Here is a 21,988-nt window from a genome sequence, read left to right as displayed (position 1 = left end):
TTCCAAAGCAAATCTCAACCCTTTCAGGACGGATGGGTCATATATGCCTAGCGTTTTAGATTGTCTATAAAATCCCAAAAGAGAGCTAGGCCACAATTTTCTTCAACAAAATTGTTCATCTATAGATATTGGCTTTACAGAAAAAATAAAATATGGGAGTTCAAATTTGACTGACCCTGAAAACTCAGATATCTGAAACCTTGGGAAGATTTCGATTCTAAGAGCATGCAAATGAAGTTGAAATGTTTGAATAATTCTGAGCACTGAGATAAGATGGGCCATCCTGAACGTTAAGCCAGTGATTAATATTCAGGAATACAAGATGCTCAAGGTACTCCAAAACGTTCTCCAGTTCAGCCCACGATAGTAGATAGATCAATCAAGACATTTACAATGTCGTCATCATCGGTATATACGCAAGCCGATGCAATAAGCATATAATCCTAGTTTCCATTAACATGGGATCCAAGAGACAAGGTACCCAAAATTATCTTGAGTCAACATCAAGTTGCACAATGACAATGAGGTTTGTTCGCAAACTTTTTTGTAGGGCCTTATAAGCACTGGGTCCAAGGGCTTTAATGATTAAGTGGTTCAAACATTACGACTTCCAGGACGTTTTGTATAACCTAAAGTGTCTGTAGTAGCTTGTATAAATAATAATTGAAGTCATATCAACCCAATGGACCTTCTGGGATGTTATATCATACATCATTCATAAGTTGGTTAATTGGATAAATCGAATGATCCGAACTCCAAAATAATAATTGGTCTAAATACATTCATTCCTCTATGAGTCGCTTATGAAAGGACCATTGACTGAAGCATATTCGAGATGTGGAATAGAAGTTCCTTGGAAATTTATTCGAAAGAACCATCAGAGTGACCGATAAAATATTTTTAGTATGTCATTATTGGCTTCCACGAGTCGATATCAAAATAAAATTTCAATGAAGAATTATAAATTTTAAGAGATGAGCCAGCTCTGGACTGAAAATCTCTTTAATAAAGAAAAAAATAGAAATTTTCCATAATAAAATAGGAAATTGCCAATATGAAATCAGGGTATGAGTATTAAATAAATATAAAATTCCATAAATAGTTGAAAAATTTCCACAAAACAATAATAAATTAGAACTTGTAAAAGCAAAAATTGCATTTATGAAATAAAAATTTTCCATAAAGAAATCAAAATGTTCCACGAAAAAAATGAAAAAAATTTCATGAACAAATTTCAGAAATAAACAATTTCAAAAATTTTCACAAAATAAATATTTCTTTCCACAAAAAAATATTTTTTTTTCACAAAATCTCTATATAATAAAAATGAGTTGAGATTTCCTTCCTTACGATTTAACTCGCGAACGGGTTGACCGATTTGCAAGATTTTCCCGTAATCGATTAGTTTTGGGATCCACAAGGTTGGTTTGTTTGTCCATCGTTTTGGTGAATTTAACGGGGAAATGTAAAAAGTAATTAAAATACAATTTTGGGTCAGCTGTTGAGGAAAACAAAACAAACGCACGGAAATTGATCTAGAGTGCGGTGCTGCAAATAGTTCGTTGTGACAATTGCAACACTTGACCAATGCACAGTGGGGAAAATGCGACCCAAAAAGGTACCTATTTATTGCGGCTACTTGCTGCCCCGGAAAAATACCTTTCCTAAAGGGAAAATCCACGACAAATCAAATGGTGCTATTGTTATTCGCCGGAAATTATGGGAACTGGCCGTTTTGCCCCATTTACCCCTAAAAATCATATTTTTTCTATGACAGCTACAATTTAAAATCGATTGCGGCTAACTATTTCTATGTTTTCTGATGCTAATCAAATAGAAAATACGAATGGTATCTATTCCGACCTTAAATCATGACTGGAAGTGGCTGTTTTGCCCCATTTACCCCTGGAATCGTATTTTTCTATGACAGCTACAATTTAAAATCATATTCGGCTGACTATTTCTTTGTTTTTTATGCTAAATCAGTAGAATATACAAATGGTATAAATTCCGGCCATAAAAAAAATACTGGAAGTGGCCATTTTGCCCCATTTACCCCTTGGAATCGTGTTTTTCTATGACAACTACAATTTGAAATTGATTTAAGCTAACGATTTCTTTGTTTTCTGATGCTTATTTAGTAGAAAATACAAATGGTATAAATTCCGGCCTTGGATCATGACTGGAAGTGGCCATTTTGCCCCATTAAACTTCGTATTTTTTTCTATGACTGTTACAATTTTAAGTCGATTGTGGCTAATTATTTCTATGTTTTCCGATGCTAATTTGAAAGAAAATACAATTGTCATATAATTCGATCTCAAACCTTGACTGGAAGTGGCCGTTTTGCCCTATTTACTTCTTAAAATCTATTGCAGCCAGCTAATTCTATGTTTTCTGATGCTTAAAGTAGCCTTACACCTCAGGAAGATTTTCCGCTCTTCTCAATAATTAAAATGGAAATAGTAAGGCACAATGGATTTCAAGTAGTAGCTGTGCTAGAAAAAATGATTTTTGGAGGCAAATGGGACAAAACGGCCACTTACATTCATGATCCAAAGCTGGAATATGTAACAACCGTATTTTCTTTCAAATTAGCATTAGAAAACATAGAAATACGTAGCCGCAATTGATTCTAAATCGTGGCGGTCATACAAAAAATTATTTTTTCTTGAAAATGAGGCATATTGGCCATTTTTAGTCACGATTCCAGGTTTGTAGTTCCTACTGAATTTGAATTAAGAATCATAGAAATAATTAGCCAAAATCGATTTTAAGTCTTAGCGATCATATGATAAATTGACTTTTAGAGGACAAGGGGGCAAAATAGCCATTGCTAGTGACAGTCCAAGGCTGGATTATATACAATTTAGACCATTCGTATTTTCTACTAAATACGCATCAGAAAACATGGAAATAGTCAGCCGCAATTCATTTTAAATTGTAGCTTTCATAGAAAAATACGATTTCAGGGGTAACAGGGGCAAAACGGCCACTTCCAGTTATGGTATAAGGTCGGAATAGATATCCTTCGTATTTTCTACTGACTAAGCATCAGCAAACATATAAATAGTTAGCCGAAATCGATTTCAAATTGTAGTTGTCATAGAAAACTACGATTTTCGTGGGTGAATGGGGCAAAATAGCCACTTCCAGTAATTTTTCAAGGCCGGAATTCATACCATTCGTATTTTCTACTAACTAAGCATCAGAAAACATAGAAATAGACAGCCGCAATTGATTTTAAATTGGAGCTGTCATAGAAAAAATACGATTCCGGGGGTAAATGGGGCAAAACAGCCACTTCCAGTCATGGTTTAAGGTCGGAATAGATTCCACTCATATTTTCTACTTAATTAGCATTGGAAAACATAGAAATAGTTAGCCGCAATCGACTTTAAATTGTAGCTGTCATAGAAAAAATATGATTTTAAAGAGTAAATGGGGTAAAACTGCCAGTTCCCATAATTTCCGGCGCATGAAAATAGCACCATTCGATTTGTCGTGGATTTTCCCTTTAGGAAAGGTATTTTTCCGGCGTAGCAAGTAGCCGCAATAAATAGGTACCTTTTTGGGTCGCATTTTCCCCACTGTGCAATGCTGGGTTTCTTTTACATCAATAAAGAGCAATAAAAAATAAGAAAATTAAAAAAATACTAAAAAGCAATGAAATTGATAAAATTTTCCTTGAATTTTAATCAGAGCAGTTTGGCCTATGACACCCGAAAAAAGTACGACTTTTCAGTTCTTTTAATACTAGTTTTGGCAAGATCAAGTGGAAAACCCTAAATATGTACGTTAAATCCTTTTTGCATCGTCCTGAAAGAGTTAAATGCCCAAAAATATAAAAATAAATTCTAGAATACCAAAAGGAACCCAAAGATATTAAAGACTGTAGATTTAAAATTACAACTTGCATTTTAAGCCAAAACTGTATAATTCAGGCAAAGGAATATAAAGGACATTGTGTTACGGTTCTGATTAGAATCATAGAATCTTGACGTAATGAAGAGAGTTTTGAGAGTCTGAATAAAACTTGTATGCTCTAAAACCTATCAATATTGGAAGGTAAACTAAATTGATAATTCTGAAAACAATACTGGAAATTCTACAGGAAAACTCAAAAGAAACACCAGTAAGAAGTTTAATTTGCATCTCGAAGATTACATATTAACTTTGTGATTCTCTGATAAACTTTTTGTTGTAAGAGTTCAGTTCAGATTCTTTGCTGAGGTTTATATATCTTTAGAATTTCCAGTACCTCCAGAGCTACGGAAGGTCCCAAATACTGTTAGGAATCTATAGGGATATTCAGTGATGAACTTCATAATTACCTATTTTAAAAAAATCACCAACAAAAAATTAAAAAAAAAATTAAAAGTATAGGGATATTTTGGAAAATTTCTAAACCATTACAAATTACATTACGAGTTATAGATATCCTAATACCTGATACACATTACAACATGATAACATCATCAAAATATTCGAATTCATGAACATTTATAATTTCCATGCTGGGTTTAGTTTGATTTTGAATCAGTTGAAATTGTCTACATATCTTCAAAATTGATCGGATTAACCATATGTTTTAGTTAATTGAGTTTTTTTTTTAATTTTTTGTACTTGGAAAAAACCACGTGGTCAAAAGGGGGGGGGGGAGGGGGGTCTGCCAAATGACCACGATAGACCACATGGGGGAGGGGGGGTTGAAAATCTTCAAAAATATGACCACGTGGTTTCTGGATGGCCCCATATTTGCTCTTCAAAGTGCAAACATAGAACAACAGAACAAAAAAAAGTTTTTTGTATTTCATTTGTATTTTGTATTTCGAGGAATCAGAATAGTGGTGGTTAAAAATGTTACATACTATGCAGTTTATCAAACAAACGGTTTAATGTACTCCTTAATACTGCTTGGGGTCTCCAGTAGCCTAGCCTTTTTCAGCTGAATACTACAGAATGTTAAGTTTTTCCAAAAACTATTGATCTGTTTCGAAGAAATCAAAAGATTCGATGCCAGTTTGATCAAAAACAGGGGCATCATTGCGCATCTCCTTTCGACAGCTCTTTCGTATGACTTGTTGCGTGGTTTACTCGTTCCGTGTCGAGGTGCGCAATGCCACCCCAGTTTTTGAGGTTTTCTCGCTTTCTGCAGTTTCTCAAACAAATGATTAAATTTTCATATGAACTTAGCTGAAAATATGTATTTCCGATAGGAGTTGGATAAATCTAGACTTAACAGTGAAAATGCCATCGGTGTGGTAAAAATATTCGGCTGCGTGGTCAATTTTCATACGGCGGTGCGCCGATTCATTTTTGACGGCAGTGGCGTGGCGCGGCGTGGCGCAAAGATCTAGTTTGGATCAGTATATTGATGTAATAAATCCCATTAGGTAATAGGGTGATGCAATATTTTGCATTTCCACAATCCAGGTACCACAATATGGAAATTACCTTTGCACAATCGAGGGAGACAGAGGTGAAATAGCAAAAAACTATAAAATCAAGAGATGAGCCAGCCTAGGGCTGAAAATTTCTTTAATAAAGATAAAAAAAAACTATAAAATCTCAAGAAGCATAATATATCTATGGTTATAATACAAGGCTGATCAACACGAAAATGGCATCGCGTTTCCTTCCATTTTCACAGCAATTGTGAAGTAGAATGCTCTGAGCGGTTCTACAGTAATTTAGAAAAATGTTTTGAGCATCATCATAATTTAATAATTTATTATTCCACCATTTCACTTACAAACTCATGAAACCTCAGATAGCTTAGTCGGTAAGACCCGATATTATCAAACCAGAGGTGCTGGATCGATAACTGTTTCGGTTTCCCGACTTCACTTGGCATGGTGCTTGCATAATACACGAATTCTATGCATTGGCTGGCATCAAAAACTCTCAATTCAATAGCTGTGAAAGTGGAATTTAAACACCAAGTTGAGAATCGCCTATACGCTATTTCCCATAAACGAGAAGCTTGCAAAAAAAGCCTAAAAGGAGAAGCAAACCAGCGTTTCACATAACAAATGTGAAACATTGTTACTAAAGCATACAAAGTTGTTTCCACAATCAGAAATAAGAGCAAGTGTCCATTTTTCTCACGCTTGACTTCACTCCCTTTTCCGCAAACTTATACGACACCGACATGTGTGGCCAGATAGGGGCGGTTCAATTATGACGTCTTTAATTTCATTCCAAATTCCTCCCTCCTCTGCCACGTGGTTTTGATTTTTCTTCAAATACAACACTGTTTCAAAATCTTTAGCATCCTCCCTCTTCGAAAAAAATACACATCATTTCTGAATGATCCCTTACGACTCCGTAATTCCAAACAATAAACACTTCTCTAATGAAATTTAGCATCTCCGAGTTGTAATCCTTCAAGTAGATCCTGCTTATCCTCGTTCTCATGCATAGATTTATAAATACATTCACTGCTTCAACGGCACTTGTCCCATGTGAAACTTTTTTTCTTCCATTAAGTGGATGCTGATTAATTTCCTCATCCACCCCTCATGAAAAATCTTTCTTCGGCCGCCGAGCGATATGTACATGTGTGATTAGAAAATCGTGTCAGGAGTGCGCGGATAGTCCAACGTGCAGGCATAAATCACAATTAAAACATGAAGACTCTTTTGGCTTTGTTTCCAGTTTGTCGACGTCCCAGGCCCAAATTGGAAGGGGTTGAGAAGCGTATGTGGGGAAGCGAAGTATTTGCTCCGTTCCAGGCCACGAACTCGCAAGTAACGACTGTGCCGGCTCTCAGAAGCAACATTCCGTGACGATGCGCTCGCTCGCTACGATATGAGTGGATAATGCCTCTTTACTAACTTGTTCATTGGCATACGTCGAAGCCACGAGCGGGGGAATTCCCGCTCGGCGACGCGCCCTCTCTGTGTGTCACTAATTGAAAACACTTTTGTTGATTAGTGTTTGCTTATGCAAAAATATTTTCATTAAATTCGAGTTTTAATTAAAATCTTCCCGGTTTCATTGGTGCTGCTGTTTGGGAGATTGATTGAGGATAAATTGCCATATGGCGAAATATGGGGAACATAAAACAAAACTTTGAGTCACGTTTTTAATGATTGGGAACAGCTATTAGATGAAACAAATAATGTTCCGTAAAATTATAATGTATGCAGGAATATTTGACATTTATATGTAGTTTTTCGAAAAAGAATGATCTTGCGACTATCGCGAGATACTTTGATCGACTCTCCTATGCACTGGCGGAGTTTAATTGGAAACGATAGGAAATGTGACCTACCAAATAGAATATTTTCCCAAGAATTTAATTCAATTGTTATGAGTACAAACAGATCTACCGCCAGTTTTGAAAATTTTATAAAGCATTCCTTTGTAAATCCTATGAGAATTTCTCTTTCAAAAATTATTTCAGATTCTCTTTTGGAATTTTTAATAAAGCCATACAATATTCCTGCTGAAATTCTTCGGAAATTCATCACAGAAAGGCGCAAGGACTGAGGACAGATGATCGCAGAGTCGAAAAACCGGTATTTCGAGCTGATCGAACCGTTCAAATACAGAGGTTTTTTCTACTATTGATGAATACATCGAAAATGTCCGAGTCCGAATGCTTTATTTACGCTGCAAACGGATACAAACTTTTCTTTCATATCTCTTATTCGATTACTGGCGCCTTGTTCATATCCGCGGAATAGTTTTCGAAAAATTTTTGGCATGAGGCTGGATTTTTATCAAATTCAAAAGGAAAATTCCAAATATTCATTAGATCTTCTTAGGAATTTAATTAATAGGGAAGAATTTGTTGCTATGACGGCAGTTCTAAAACACGTACGAAAGGGGTTATCAAAAAATTACGTACTGAGTACCGAGGATCGTCCATAGTCTATGAAACTGGAACCATACAATTATCGCTAGCTTCATATTGATTGCTGTTATAACTATTCAAGAAACGTTTCATAAAGGGAAGAAAAGATTTACCACGCAGCAAACAATAAAACTAAATTCAAAACAGAAGCGTGCTCACGTCAATTAACATCCTTTTGATATGGGCTTTTCATCCATCGTTAGGAGACTAAAAACCACCGCCGTTTGGCCCGACCACGTTTAATCATGAGACAATAACCACCTTTTTAGCACATGACACACAAATAAGAGACGACTCCCGACAAGACAATCTCAGCAAGAACAGTTCATTGATCGTGATGGATCGAATCACTCATTGGCAAAAGTGCCACCAACCGATGATCGTAGGTAGCACCCGAAGGCTTGTTAAAAGCAGGACGTTGATAGGAAACGGAGAATTAGACAGGTGTTACCTCAAAGCCCGGCACATTAGTGAAACTTCACACGGCCGTGTCAGTCACCGGGCAAACCTCGTTCAAAGCAGGTTCTCGCGTCATTATTGTTGGGCGGAATTCGGTGACCGAAAATCCAAATTAGCGGATGTTTGCGATTTTAGCGAGACAAGGTGGCGGTCACACATCGGAATCGGATTAGGCTGTTTTGGGAAATAGTTCGAGTGGAATTTTATTAAATGTGGCCGTGCAACACAGTGTTCAAGCCGGGAATGATGGCATTCGGAATAGTTGTTCATTTGGTGATTGTTTTCATTGTTGTGTGTCATTCATGGGCGCCGTTATCGAATAACAGGTTTCGGTTTCCTACTGAAGTTTACCCCCAGACGGAACCGTTTATTGAGAGGATAAGTAGTTTTAACAAGTGGGCCAAGTATTATTCAGAAGAGCCGCATCGAATAGTGTTTTGGGATGATGATATAAGTGAGTAGAATGTATGCAATGTAAATAAGTAGTAGCCTTGCTAAGAATCGTTCTAACATTTACCTACACCCATCTCGTCGAATGTGATATTGAATCGGCAAACTATTATCGTTAGGGGCCGAAATCCGTTCAGTTAACATCAAGGGGCTTAAGGTAATTAATTTAAAATTATTTATCTTGTTTAAATACTTGACAGTAAGGCATTTGACCTTTGAAAATAGTGGTTTGAAATTGAAACATCACAAATCAAAAACAAATCGCCATCCAGTAAACGCAGATTGTTATGTGCCATTTTTTAGCATTATGACTACAATTGTACCAAAAGTTATTGTGTTTTAATCCTTTTGCCCTGTTTATTATGGTAGTCTAGATGATAAGTTTGCTTCATTTTAGAAATAAGTAAAAAATTACCTGTACGGATTTAAGGCTCAAGGCTCCATAACTCTGTTTTGAAAATTAATGACGTTATTGCTTGTTAGTATTGGTGAGGCAATTAGTACGAAAAAGTGACGAAAATTTGAGGTGGGTGGAAATGGGGTGGTAAAAGCTTGTCAGCTGCTACATAATGTTGCCAGATGCAACAAAATGTTTACTTTTGAGCATTCATGAAATATTTTTTATATGAAAACTTATTTTAAAATTCTTCATACACCACTGGGTTTTCAACATACAAGTGTTGGGGAAAGCAGAGTGTATGTAATTAAGAGTGGCGACATGTGCCGCATTTGACAGGTCTCCTGCTCGTTTGGAACACGATTTTGTATAGGAATGACAGATGAATTTTGTTCTAATTCTGACAGTGTCGCCACTCTTAATTACATACACTCTGGGGGAAAGTACAGTAAAACACTTTGATTCTCCGAATATTTACATTTTATCCGGTAAAATTTCGTGCATCGAGCACACTGAGACTGTTTCCCAAATTAATGTAAGACGAAATTAAGTCTTTTTTATTCTTCATCCGCAGACTGTTTGTTTGCTGCTGCGTGAGTCTCGTGCCATCCATCCACACTTTCTTGTGCGCAGTGCAAATAGAACAGAATCGAGTTGAATTAGGCTGTGGCACACAGCCTTGAAAGAGTGCTAGCCACAGATACTGATTTATTAGTTCTAATCTGTAAAATGAGTAAGAAATAATGAAATGTATATTTGCCACCAAAACTGATTATACGTTGAGAAATTATTCTACGAAAACATTGATTGTGGGGGGAGAAATAGTAAAAGTATGCGCTGTCGTCTGCTTGGTCGAGGCTGCTCGGCTGCCGTAGTTTTGTTTTTTTTACTGCATGGTAGGATGAATGGTACGGTTAAATTAAATGTCAACCATTCTCCACCCTGCCAACAGAAGCTTGCATAATCTTTTCTTTTTTTCTGGTTGATTTGATTAATTCGACAAACCGCAATAATTATTTGATTAAATAAATCTGGCAACGATGAAATGATGATTCTTTTCTTTGCATAAAGTTGTTTGCGTGTCGACTAGCATATTCGATGTATTGTTTTGATATTTCTAAGTTGCTTTCCCGAGATTTTGAGCGCACTATTTCACCTAATGCGATAGTGAATTTGGGTGTTCCGAATTTTACAACATTCACAATACGGCCGTCAAATTTGTCTCTCACTTCAATTTTTTTAAAGCAGTTTTCGTTGGTTTTTCGAAATGAAGTGAAGAAATTGGTGTTCAACATCAAAGACAAAAGTGAAAGTTAGGTAGTGAATTATGTTTAGTTGTGATAAAATCAAGAAAACGGTGAGAAAAGAACAAGTGAAAAACTGAGTGCATGTTCAAAATAAGTGTATGGGTGTGTTTCGATCGTTCGGAGTTGGTGTGTGTACAATTAGTATAAGAAAATTTGTTTAGGAAAAAAGCAGTTTTATGCGCTTTTCAGTCAAATAATTAATAATTAATTAGCTAGTTGAGTGAAAAATTCATATGAAAATACCATGAATATACGTTGACAGAGGTAAGTTGATGAATAGCAGTGAAATATTGAATTTTGGCTAGAATTGCATTAGTATTAGTGCGAATGAGAACAAAATCATCTTCATCATCAAATTGATTACGGTTTATAGAGCCTTAAGGTAACTCCTGACAGAATCCAAGTTTCAAAGTGCTCGCGTTTTCGGTGCACACCACTCGATACGGAAGCAACGCACAACTGTCATTTTTATTTTTTTCACGCATGCTGCGACCCAGCAAAGCTGAATCAACAAAAATGACAGTTGTCCGCCGCCTCCGTATCGAGTAGTGTGCCCCTGAAAACGCGAGCACTTTGAAACTTAGATTCTGTCAGGAGTGACCTTAATTTTTTTGATTCGACAACCGACTACAGTGCACGGATTTCGATTCAGGAGGTGTTGTTTTGCCCTACCGTTCTGCTTAGTCACGATTGGTCGACAACTAAGAAACTCGGACGTACGCCCGAATACCTTGACACCTTTAAGATGCTCTCGCAGGTACGGATACGACTTGCGCCCAGATGGGTCTCTGTTATGCACTGTTAGTTACTACAAGTTTTCCGGAAGCCAACATGTTGTGCTCCTTCAGGCAGTGGCGGAGTTGACCTGGAGCACGATGGGACCACGACCCACCAAATCGAATATTTTCCCTAACAGTTAATTTTCAGAGCCCTAGCGTGAACTCCCAGCGCCCTTGGCGAAACCTTTAAGAAATTTAAACGATTAACTGAAGGACTAAATAAACCTTCGCAAATAATAATAAAAAAAATTAGATCCAGTAGTGCGTGAAATAACGACAAAAAATCCATACTTGCTAGTTGGAATTCACGAACTCAAGTATGCCGGTCGGTGGTTGGATCGTTATTGGGCCTAGTCGTATCAAGAAAAATCCTGGTTTGCAGTGGATTGAATGATCTTCTGATTCGCCATTAGACCTATTGATGAAAAAAATCAATCTCTAGAGTGAGTGGCTTGATCGGTGCCTTGAAAGAACTACTGTAGAAGTCAAATTAACTTAATATTCAACTTTGTAATACTCAACTTTAGAGTGAATTTGGTAGAAGGTAGGAATAGCGATTGGACCAAGTCGTATAAAAAACAACTCCAGACCATTTCGGATCCAGATATATGAATTTCTGTGTCTATCGATAGTTTGTTGACACAGGTTTATTTGGGTAGCTGATATTTAGCAAGCCATTATATGAGTGCCATCATATCAAATACTCATCCTCGCCTAAAGTTCTACTAAAATGTTATACAGAGAAAAGATCAAATTCAAATTATTAATGCTCATCGAATATTCGAAGGCTTTGCTTTGCTATAGAACTCATATAGCTTTCTAGTTTAATGGAATCGGGAATGTCACTGAATAAAATTGGATCGTAATGAGTATCTATTATTTGAGAACAGTTTGGATTTATTAGTCGCGAGCAAAACTATATAGCCTATATGGATTGAAGGCACGCGTTTTTACAGTCTACTCTGTGTTTCGCCTTTGGCATATTGACATCCTCATCTAGGGAGTCTTCCCCAATCTTCTTTCCATTTGCATTTCCTGCTCCTTTCTATTTTTTCTATAAATGTGAAGGCGATGACACAAATCTCCAAAACATTCTTCCTGAGCCGACGTTCTGATAGCTGTATTAGTTGTTGACGGAAAAAGGCCTTCCGGAAATTAGTCAACAGTGGATTACGGATGTAGTTTCCGAGGGAATTGTCTGATAAAACATTCAATCTGAATCACTTTGAGGCATTGAATTTGAAATTGAAAATTATTTGTCATTATTTACTATAGCGCAATTCAGAACATCGGCGGCCCCCGGTCTGGTCTGGCGCCACAAATCCCGTATTTGATATCGTCTTAATAACTTAACTTGCAAGCATCGAATCGTTTCGCAACATATCTGTGCTGCATATAAAAGTCTTCTCCATTCAGCTCGGTCCATGGCTGCCCTTCGCAACATAGATATAGATATTATGGCACGTAACTTTGAGAAGATGGAGGAAGCCTACATCAGACTGAAGAGGGAAGCTAAGCGGATCGGACTAGTCATCAACACGTCGAAGACAAAGTACATGATAGGAAGAGGTTCAAGAGACGACAATGTGAGCCACCCACCACGAGTTTGCATCGGTGGTGACGAAATCGAGGTGGTAGAAGAATTTGTGTACTTGGGCTCACTGGTGACTGCCGAAAATGACACCAGCAGAGAAATTCGTAGACGCATAGTGGCTGGAAATCGTACGTACTTTGGACTCCGCAAGACGCTCCGATCGAATAGAGTTCGCTGCCGTACCAAACTGACAATCTACAAAACGCTCATTAGGCCGGTAGTCCTCTACGGACACGAGACCTGGACGATGCTCGTGGAGGACCAACGCGCACTTGGAGTTTTCGAAAGGAAAGTGCTGCGTACCATCTATGGTGGGGTGCAGATGGCGGACGGTACGTGGAGGAGGCGAATGAACCACGAGTTGCATCAGCTGTTGGGAGAACCAGCCATCGTTCACACCGCGAAAATCGGACGACTGCGGTGGGCCGGGCACGTAGCCAGAATGTCGGACAGTAACCCGGTGAAAATGGTTCTCGACAACGATCCGACGGGCACAAGAAGGCGAGGTGCGCAGCGGGCAAGGTGGATCGATCAGGTGGAAGATGACTTGCGGACCTTTCGTAGACTGCGTGGTTGGCGACGTGTAGCCATGGACCGAGCCGAATGGAGAAGACTCTTATATACCGCACAGGCCACTTCGGCCTTAGTCTGAATAAATGAAATGAATAAAAAAATATAGAAATTGTGGAATTTTCCATATACGGATTCAAATTTAGTTTAAAACCTTAGTTCACCTAAGAATAATGTAATTATGCTGAAGCATACTTCATATTGTCTTGTCGGTGTGGTTTTATAGTATTGAGCTAAGTCAAAATTATAAAATGAATGCTTAATTTTTTTTATTTAGTGGGATACTCAATTATGTATCCACATCTGCCAGGCGCATACACAGATTGAGAATGAAAATTTGAAAAGGGCGTAACAGCCAAAACTTCAGAAAAAATATTTTAAGCTCTTTTTATTGGAATGTATTCAACCGTCTAAGACGAGTTAAGTAACCTCCATTTAATTCCACCAATTATTTCGATATCTTTGCAGATACGTATTTCGACTACAACTGTGTGGTCGTCTTTAGTGTATCGTCGAGTCAAGTACGAGACACTGAAGACGACCACACAGTTGTGGTCGAAATACGTATCTGCAAAGATATCGAAATAATTGGTGGAATTAAATGGAGGTTACTTACTCGTCTTAGACGGTTGAGCCAAAACTTATTCCTTCTTAATATTTGTCTACTTATATAGCATACACCCGATTCTTTTTTAACACGGGGGATGCGTTCCGTATAAATGAGTTTTCAGTTCAAAATTCTAAAATCCGTGTAAAAAAAGTTTTATGATTTCTCGGCGAATCATGCAAAATTGAGCAACTTTGCACAAATTTTGCATGGGATTTTTTTTACACTAGAAGAATCCTGTGCACTTTTCTAAAATGCACATAAATATGTACTTCAGATTGAATTTCACAGACCCATAGTCTTATATACAATCCGCTCGACGAACTGAGCTATTGTCTGTGTGTCCTTGGCATATGAGAACAGCTGTTATGGTCAGAATGAGCTGAAAGCAGAGTGTAAAATAATCGAAATTTTTTGATGAAGTCCATTCTTCTTCACTTGTCAGTTCACTTCCGACACATTCATAGTTGACTCTGGACAGTCAATATTCAGTTGAATATTAGTCATTAAATATTTATGCACATTTTACAAATTGACAAATTATATGAAATCTGAACACGTTTCAAATGAGTAAAGTGATTTATCACACAGGACTGAATCCGATTTTCATCCGCGAGGCACTTTAAACGGCAAACATCAACATAAACAATGCTAATTATGTTTTTTTCTGCACACAGTAAACACACTCAGTGACAGTCGAATGAACGAGTTCGTGGAGTAGTCTTCTGACTATGTCATTCTATGTTTTGAATATTCATGCGATGTTTGTCAAAATTCGGACCGAAGTTGCTTCATCAAAGATGAATATTTCAAGCTCTGGCTGAAAGCAATCATAAGTAAAACACTTTCAGCAATTATAATGATCATTCAACCCGTTCTGGATTTTTTTGTAGATTCCATGCGAATATCTAGAAATGCCCCAAATCTTCAATGTTCCTTGCATATTATGCAAATAGTCAAAGAAGAGCTTAACTTGATTAACTGTACACATCGTAGTTGCTAATCGTGATTGGGCGAGAAACAGCAAATATGCAGTATGCACAGCTCACCAATTAAATAATATTCTTAGGATACAACAAAGTTATTCTTATTGTATACTTGCTGCGTAGTTTCCAATTCATGACCAATAACGATGCTGGTCACGTCCTTACAGTCAATTTAGGATTAGGAAAGAAACATTTATTTAACCCTCATTGTTATAAAAGACCGAGGAATGCTCTGCATCTCCGTGAGCGCTACGGGAAAGGAATCGTTGGTTAAAAGAGAAGGTAATTCATGTTAAGCCCCTTGGTAACCGACTAAATATTTATTGTAAACGAAGTTATTTTGAAAACAAGAAGACGAAAACTGTGTTTCAAATCAATCCAACGCAAGATCAATGTTCTTCGTTTAATAAGCTTCTACAATACGATCGATTCCGCACTAAATATTTTTGTGCTCTTCGATGCAGACATAAATTTTATCACTTCGCTTTCTCCCACACTAGCTGACGTGATCAGCATCTACAAGATCGATTGTATTACGCATTGCGAGAAAAAATGGAGCCCTGGAAAATCCAAAGAGCCTACAATAAATATTTTCCAGGCTAGTGATCAAAGCAACTAATGCTATATTTGCGATGTTTTGTTTATTTTTATAATTATGACATTACTAGAAAATATGCTTTGCTGAACAGAAAACACATAATTTAATGAAATGTTGAAAAGCTTTGAAATTTTGTGTGTCTCAGGGGTCACCAGAAGCACTGCGATTTGTGGCGGAATTTGACTACGGGCTCTGGTAACCTTTAGCAAGGTGTTTCTGTACGAATCCGAAAACTGGTTCAACTAAAGCGATATCGTTTCGCTCAGAACGCACTAATCCAAATCTTAGTAATGATGGGTCTTTTAACAGAACCGATAAGAAGACCTTTGGGCGAAATGGAAGGTCAGCTCAGGTCCAATTAGCCATCGATTAAACCAAATATCACGAACAGTGTAAGCGCCTTGGAACGTGTAATATGAACATTCTTTCAAATTTGATATGAAGTCGAGATTATGTTAAATATTTTATTGATTAGCTTCCCAAACCATAAGTAACTGAACCACTGGAAATACAATTTCTGTGAAGAAAACATCAATAAAGAAATAAACTGCAGTAAAATTGATATTAATAAATAAATTAATTTAATTTAATAAAATGGAGAGTGCTAAACTCGTCTTAGACGGTTGAATACATTCCACTAAAAAGACCTTAAAATAATTTTTTTTCTTAACGATTTTGTTCAGCGGCGCAGCCAAATTTTTTGATAATATAAAGAGTGGTTTATGTTTAAATTTGTTTCGAAATTCCGCGGAATTCCGTTAAATTTCGTTAGGAGCTAGTTTTTTTCTAGCGAAATTTTTGCAATTTAACGAAACGAAATCAAGAAATGAGATTTCGCCATGCTCAAATTCCGCGAAATTCCGCGGAATTTCGTTTCGAACCACCCGGAACGAAATTTTTCGAAATACCGCATATGCTTATGGTTCATTCACCAGTTCCGCTTCAATCACCCTTCTGTAGGTAGCAAAGCAGAATAACTTAAGTGGGACAAAGCAATTTATCCGGGGAACTACAGTCATGGGAGTAACAAGAAAAGGATAGGTGCAATTTAATTAAGATGACAAGTCGTTATTACACGTGTGTGAAGTATTGCCATTGTGAGAACGGGAATCACCTACAATCTCTGGTATTGTCCAGATACCACATGATTCAGCCATACATTTTACCACGCAAAAGTTTTACGCGTCAAAACATTTTACAACACAACAGTTTTTGCGTGAAATCATCGCAACCGATTTATACGTTTTACATTGAGGCTACCAGCGTAGACATAATTATTTGAACGTTTTAGCAGTACGCAAAACAGTGAATATTATATTTTTTCCGTTCTGCCTGGATCACACTCTATCTTCATTTACATCTGCTCGGGTTTAAATAGATCTTAATTACCGAAATTGAAAAACTTTTCCCCCTTCAATGGGAGCACCATAAATTACGCCAGTTGTTAAGAAAATAACTCCCACTGTAACGCAGCAGAAGAAAAAAACAACATTCGCCGCTTCATTTGCGCTGTGTGGGAACAAATTTCTGTTCTGTTCTAATTCTGTAAAATTGATAACAAATTTTAGGCAAAGCTCTGGAAAAAAAAACTGTGTGTTCATTGTGATTGTGGTAAAGATTTATGATTGCAAACAGTGGCGATGAATGGAGAGAATGAAAAAAAGTTTCGAAAAGGAATTATAATAAACGCGCGCGCGAAAAGGGAGGCGAAAGGGTTGGTAAATTTATGACTTCCATTTTTTAGGATAATTTTTTTTCTTGGCTGGTGGTGTGGACTTCTTTTCATCTAATACACACTTCGGAAAGTTAATTTCCGCATGCTCTATTTTTCCAAGGGAGGGCGATGATTTATATGCTGTTTGGAATTGATTTTTTTCTTTTCACTGTGAAAGATATTATTTCGGCTAAAATATGCACAGGCTGGTTATTTCTTAATTTCTTATAAACTTTTTAACTAAGGTTGAACCTTCGTATGGAGAATCATGATGTCCATAGAAATATTCATTTATTTCATTACACTTGTTTTGCTTCTCACTATCTTATTTATTTATGGTTTCTCAGCAATTCATTCGAAAACCGTTAGGAAAACCTATCTTCCCCATCAAACCTGTCTAAGAAGTGCATAGCCCATTGATTGATTCTTCGAATATTCGTTCAGCTAAACTTACCCTCACTAGTCAAAACACCCGCAAGTGTACAGCACTGACTGCTTCATTCATTAATTGACGGATTTCGCCCAAGTACGTCATTGATGATGCATTGTGAAAGCACTAACACGTTTGGCGAACGAAAACTCCCCTCGACCAGATCACGTAGAAGTCCGATTTCCCATCCATAACGTTATCGCAATCGCAACCTCAGACCCTACCCGGTAGAAAAGCGCCGATTACCGCCTTTGTCGTCATCGGTCTGCTCAGTCTACAGTAGTCAGTTGCAGCATCCATCGAGTGGCGTACCACTCAACACCTATAAGAGGAAACCTGCTTTGTGTCTGCATGCACGCATACCTCAATTAAGCTCAAAGCCAACGACTGATCAGCCACACCGTGTACGGGGTGCGATAGTGTGAATTCGCAACACATGCTGATTGGCGGACCGGATTATCAACAACGCGAACAAATCACTCGAATGTGTCCGGCGCACTCTTAGTTTGAGCTCAGATTTCAGTTTAGTCCCATCTTTCTTGTCATTCTGACTTCGTGCTTTAACAACTGGGGAGCTATTTTCTTAACTGGAATTAAAGTGGTCTGTCGCGGTCGGCATGATTCTTCGGGCGTTTTTGTCAGGATTTCTAGTTCTGTTGGTTGCGAAAAGTTCCGTTCAACAGGGTGAGTGATATAGAATCGAACGTTTTTGACTACGAGGTGTGCATCTTAACGGTTTTGCGAGAAAAACCGGTTTAGTTGTGGTGTCAAAAAAGCAATATCAGCATTTTGAGAATTGACTAATGGCAACCTTGATAGTGTTAATTACACGGGAATTCCCAGAAATCACCGGCTCAAAAAATGTATAAAAATGCTGGTTATTGCATCTTCTTGGAATCTTGAGAAAAATTGAATGCACAAATGCAGATTGAAACATACAAAGATGATAAACGGTCAGGAGCGTTAAGGACATATTTGGAAGAGTACCAGAATGGCAGCCCATATGGCACCGGACCTTCCACGGGTCAACCCCACACTCCTCTCCTACCAACATTCGAATGCATCGAACAGCATCGAACACAAGTTTAATATTCAAATTATTAACTTAATATTTATTTGCTTCCCGTGATAAATAATATGTTTTTTCAAAGAATCCTATGTATTTCGGCCACGAATTATATCATAAATCAGCAGTTTCGTGCCAATTTAGGTAATAGCTGTTCGCGATTTGGTGGGTTTGTCACTGCATTTCACTTCTTCACTTCTTCACTTCAAAGGACATTGAAAAAAATCAAGTTTTTACACACTTCTCCGCATCAGCCCGAAATGTTGAATGCAAATTAAACATCACTTTTAGAAATCAGTCACTTGTTTGAAGCAAAACCTAATATAAACTGCTATTTTTGCCTGAAAAAAACTATTAAAAATTGATCGTGGAGCGAAAGTAAACACCTTCCTATCGGTGAAAGCAAACTAATAATTAGGGTAGTTCAAAAATGATTTTGCTCCCCAACGTACATTCGATTATGTTACATATTTTGGGTGTCGTCCGATGTTTTGGACTGGTTTCAGGTTTGTATGACAGTTGATATGGCGAGGTTGAATTATACATTATTCTGATTGTGACACTCAGTGATTGGGCGCTGGCGAGGGGGGAGACCATGTGACTGAATGAAATGTGATGACCTCTATATCTACATACGGAGGTACCCGCAGACCACCCGTGACGTTTTTGTTGTTCGAGTGAGCATGTTGTTCCCTGCATCACAGCTTGCCTGTACTGCAGCTGCTGGTTTTGTTCAAGACGCCACTAGCGCTGTAGTTTCCACATAATCCGTTAAGACGCTGATGAATAAATAAATAAATAAATAAGTAAATTTAAGCACTCCGCAGAATCTGCGAACCCGAACCTATGCAGGAATTTTTTAAAGCAACCATGTTCAGACAACACCTGTAATAGGTGGAAGTTGACCTGACCATGCTTCCTACTAATTCAATACGCTACCTCCAGAATCAGTCTGTGGGTCCAACGACCTTTGACTGCAGTGTCCCATGCTCTTTGCCATTTGAGCAATGAAGCTGCTGTCTTGACACGTCGCACTTGTACCGAGTCCCTGTCGTTGAAGCACTCCACATCTTTCTCCAGAAGTATGTCTATCGGCATCATCCCAGCAATGACGCACACCGCCTCATAAAATATGGTGCGGTATGCGCTTGCAACCCGCAGACACATCAGCCGGTGCACTCTAGCATTGCACCCGGCCTCTAGTGCTTTGGACCATGCTGGTACACCGTATCGGATAATAGACAATGCTACACCCGCTAAAAGCTACGCACCTGACTTTGCACCGCCAATCCGTTGGGCATCATTCGCGATGAAGATTTTATTACCAATGAAGCCCTTTGGCATACATAATCGACGTGGCTCCTAAAATTGGGCTTATCGTCGATCATCATGCACAGATGCTTTAATGACCTCACGAAGTTTACTGTGCAGGTCCCTACGTTTATCCTCGCTTGCTGCAACCCATGGTGGTTATGCATCACAACAATCTCAGTCTTGTGATGTGCTAACGTCAACCTCCTTGAGTTGAGCCATTCTTCGACTCTGCTAATCGCGTACGAAGCTTTCAATTCAACTTCGTCTAGGGTGTCACCTGTGACCTCTAGCATTGCATCATCCGCAAAGCCTTCTATTTTCACACCAGCCATGATTTCAACGTAATGCTCCGTCATACATGATATTCCACAGAACCAGTCCGAGGATCGATCCCTGTGGAACACCTGATGGCACTTCAATCGACTGCTGACGAGCTTCTGTGTCGACTAACAATATCAATGTGTCGACTAACGATATCGACTGACAAAATAGCTTTTCAGAATCCTGCACAGATAATCCAGGACTCTCATGCGATGCAGGGAATCAGCTATAGCTGCCCAGCTAGCGTTATAAAATGCATTTTTTACATCTAGTGTACTCAATGCACAGTACCTAATACCTCTCCTATTCAAATCACGCGCTATCTTAGCCGTTTCCGTTACCGACCGAATTGCTTCGATGGTAGAACGGCTTTAACGAAACCCATACTGGTTGCTTGATAAACCACCAGAACACTTCGAATAGTTCGTCAATCTATTCAGGACCACCCTCTCTAACAACTTACCAGTTGTGTTGAGTAGGAAAATTGGTCTGTGTGCCGGCTGTATCCCAGGCTTAGGCAATAGCACAAACTTCTGCCGTTTCCAACGATCTGGGAAGTTTCCTTCGTCCAAGCAACATTGGAGACAGCTCCTGAACATATCTGGAACGGCAAGAATCGCGTGCTTAAGGACCAGGTTAGAAATACAATCCGACCCTGGTGCCTTGTTTTGCTTAAGTTTTCTTGCAACGGCGATAAGCTCATCGTTAGTCACTAGCGGTACTACGATCACTGTTGTACGGTTCACTGTCGTACGGTGTGGCGGGCCAGTCCAATGAGTCAACAAACCTCCAACGATCCTGGCTAACATATCCGGGGATTTCTCAGGAGGTGTGCTGTTGGTCCTAGCCATCACTACCCTGTATGCATTCCCCCATGGAGTATTATTGGCCATCCTACAAAGCTCTTCAAAGCAGGCTCTCTTACTACATTTGATTTCATAGTTCAGAGCTCTGCATGCTGTTTGGAACACCCGGCTTCTTTCTAGCCTGTCCGCTTCGGTTCTAGCACGTCGCAACCTTGTTTTGGCTCTAAGACAGGTTCTGTGAAGATCAGCTATCGTGCTCGTCCACCAGTGCACCGGTTTGCGGTTGCCGGTTGGCATAGCTCTCCTGGGCATTGTCACGTCACATGCTCGTGTTAGGACATCGGATAACTCATCACCTTGCTTTGCTTTGATGGGCTACAGCTCTTCGATGAACCTACGCCGAATGGAGTATCCTTCTCCACTGGACTCGATCCTGGGCCAATCGCTTCCAGTCGCCCTGAACATTGAGCGCCCTCAGGTCCTCTTCAACTGCAAAAAGCCATCGTGTACGCGGCCTTCCACGAAACCTGCGGCCTCTTCCGGATTCTCTACTGAATATTATCTTCGCTTGACGTTCTTCCGGCATACGAACAACGTGACCAGCCCACCGTAGTCTGCCGTGTTGTATAAGCTTAATAATATCCAGCCCTTTATACACCTGGTACAATTCGTGATTCATGCGACGCCGCCAGATACCATTCTCCTGTTTACCGCCGAGTATTGTCC

General features: G+C 38.7%; 1 protein-coding gene across 2 annotated transcripts in view; it reads left to right on the top strand.

The window, feature by feature from the left end:
* The first annotated feature begins 8,400 nt into the window (after nucleotides 1-8,400).
* Nucleotides 8,401-21,988, top strand: part of LOC134205086 (CLIP domain-containing serine protease B9-like) — a 35,526-nt gene continuing 21,938 nt past the window's right edge. Inside the window, exon 1 of one of the 2 annotated variants that reach the window (XM_062679996.1) lies at nucleotides 8,401-8,777. In XM_062679996.1, coding sequence (XP_062535980.1) covers nucleotides 8,534-8,777 — 244 coding nt within the window. In that variant the 5' untranslated portion in view covers nucleotides 8,401-8,533. Of the gene's footprint in view, nucleotides 8,778-18,255; nucleotides 18,440-21,988 lie in introns of those variants that run through there. The other variant, XM_062679997.1, reaches the window with a different exon arrangement.

Source organism: Armigeres subalbatus, chromosome 1, assembly GCF_024139115.2.
Source record: "Armigeres subalbatus isolate Guangzhou_Male chromosome 1, GZ_Asu_2, whole genome shotgun sequence".
NCBI classification, from domain to species: Eukaryota; Metazoa; Arthropoda; class Insecta; order Diptera; family Culicidae; genus Armigeres; species Armigeres subalbatus.
This window is presented reverse-complemented; position numbering and strand designations above follow the sequence as displayed.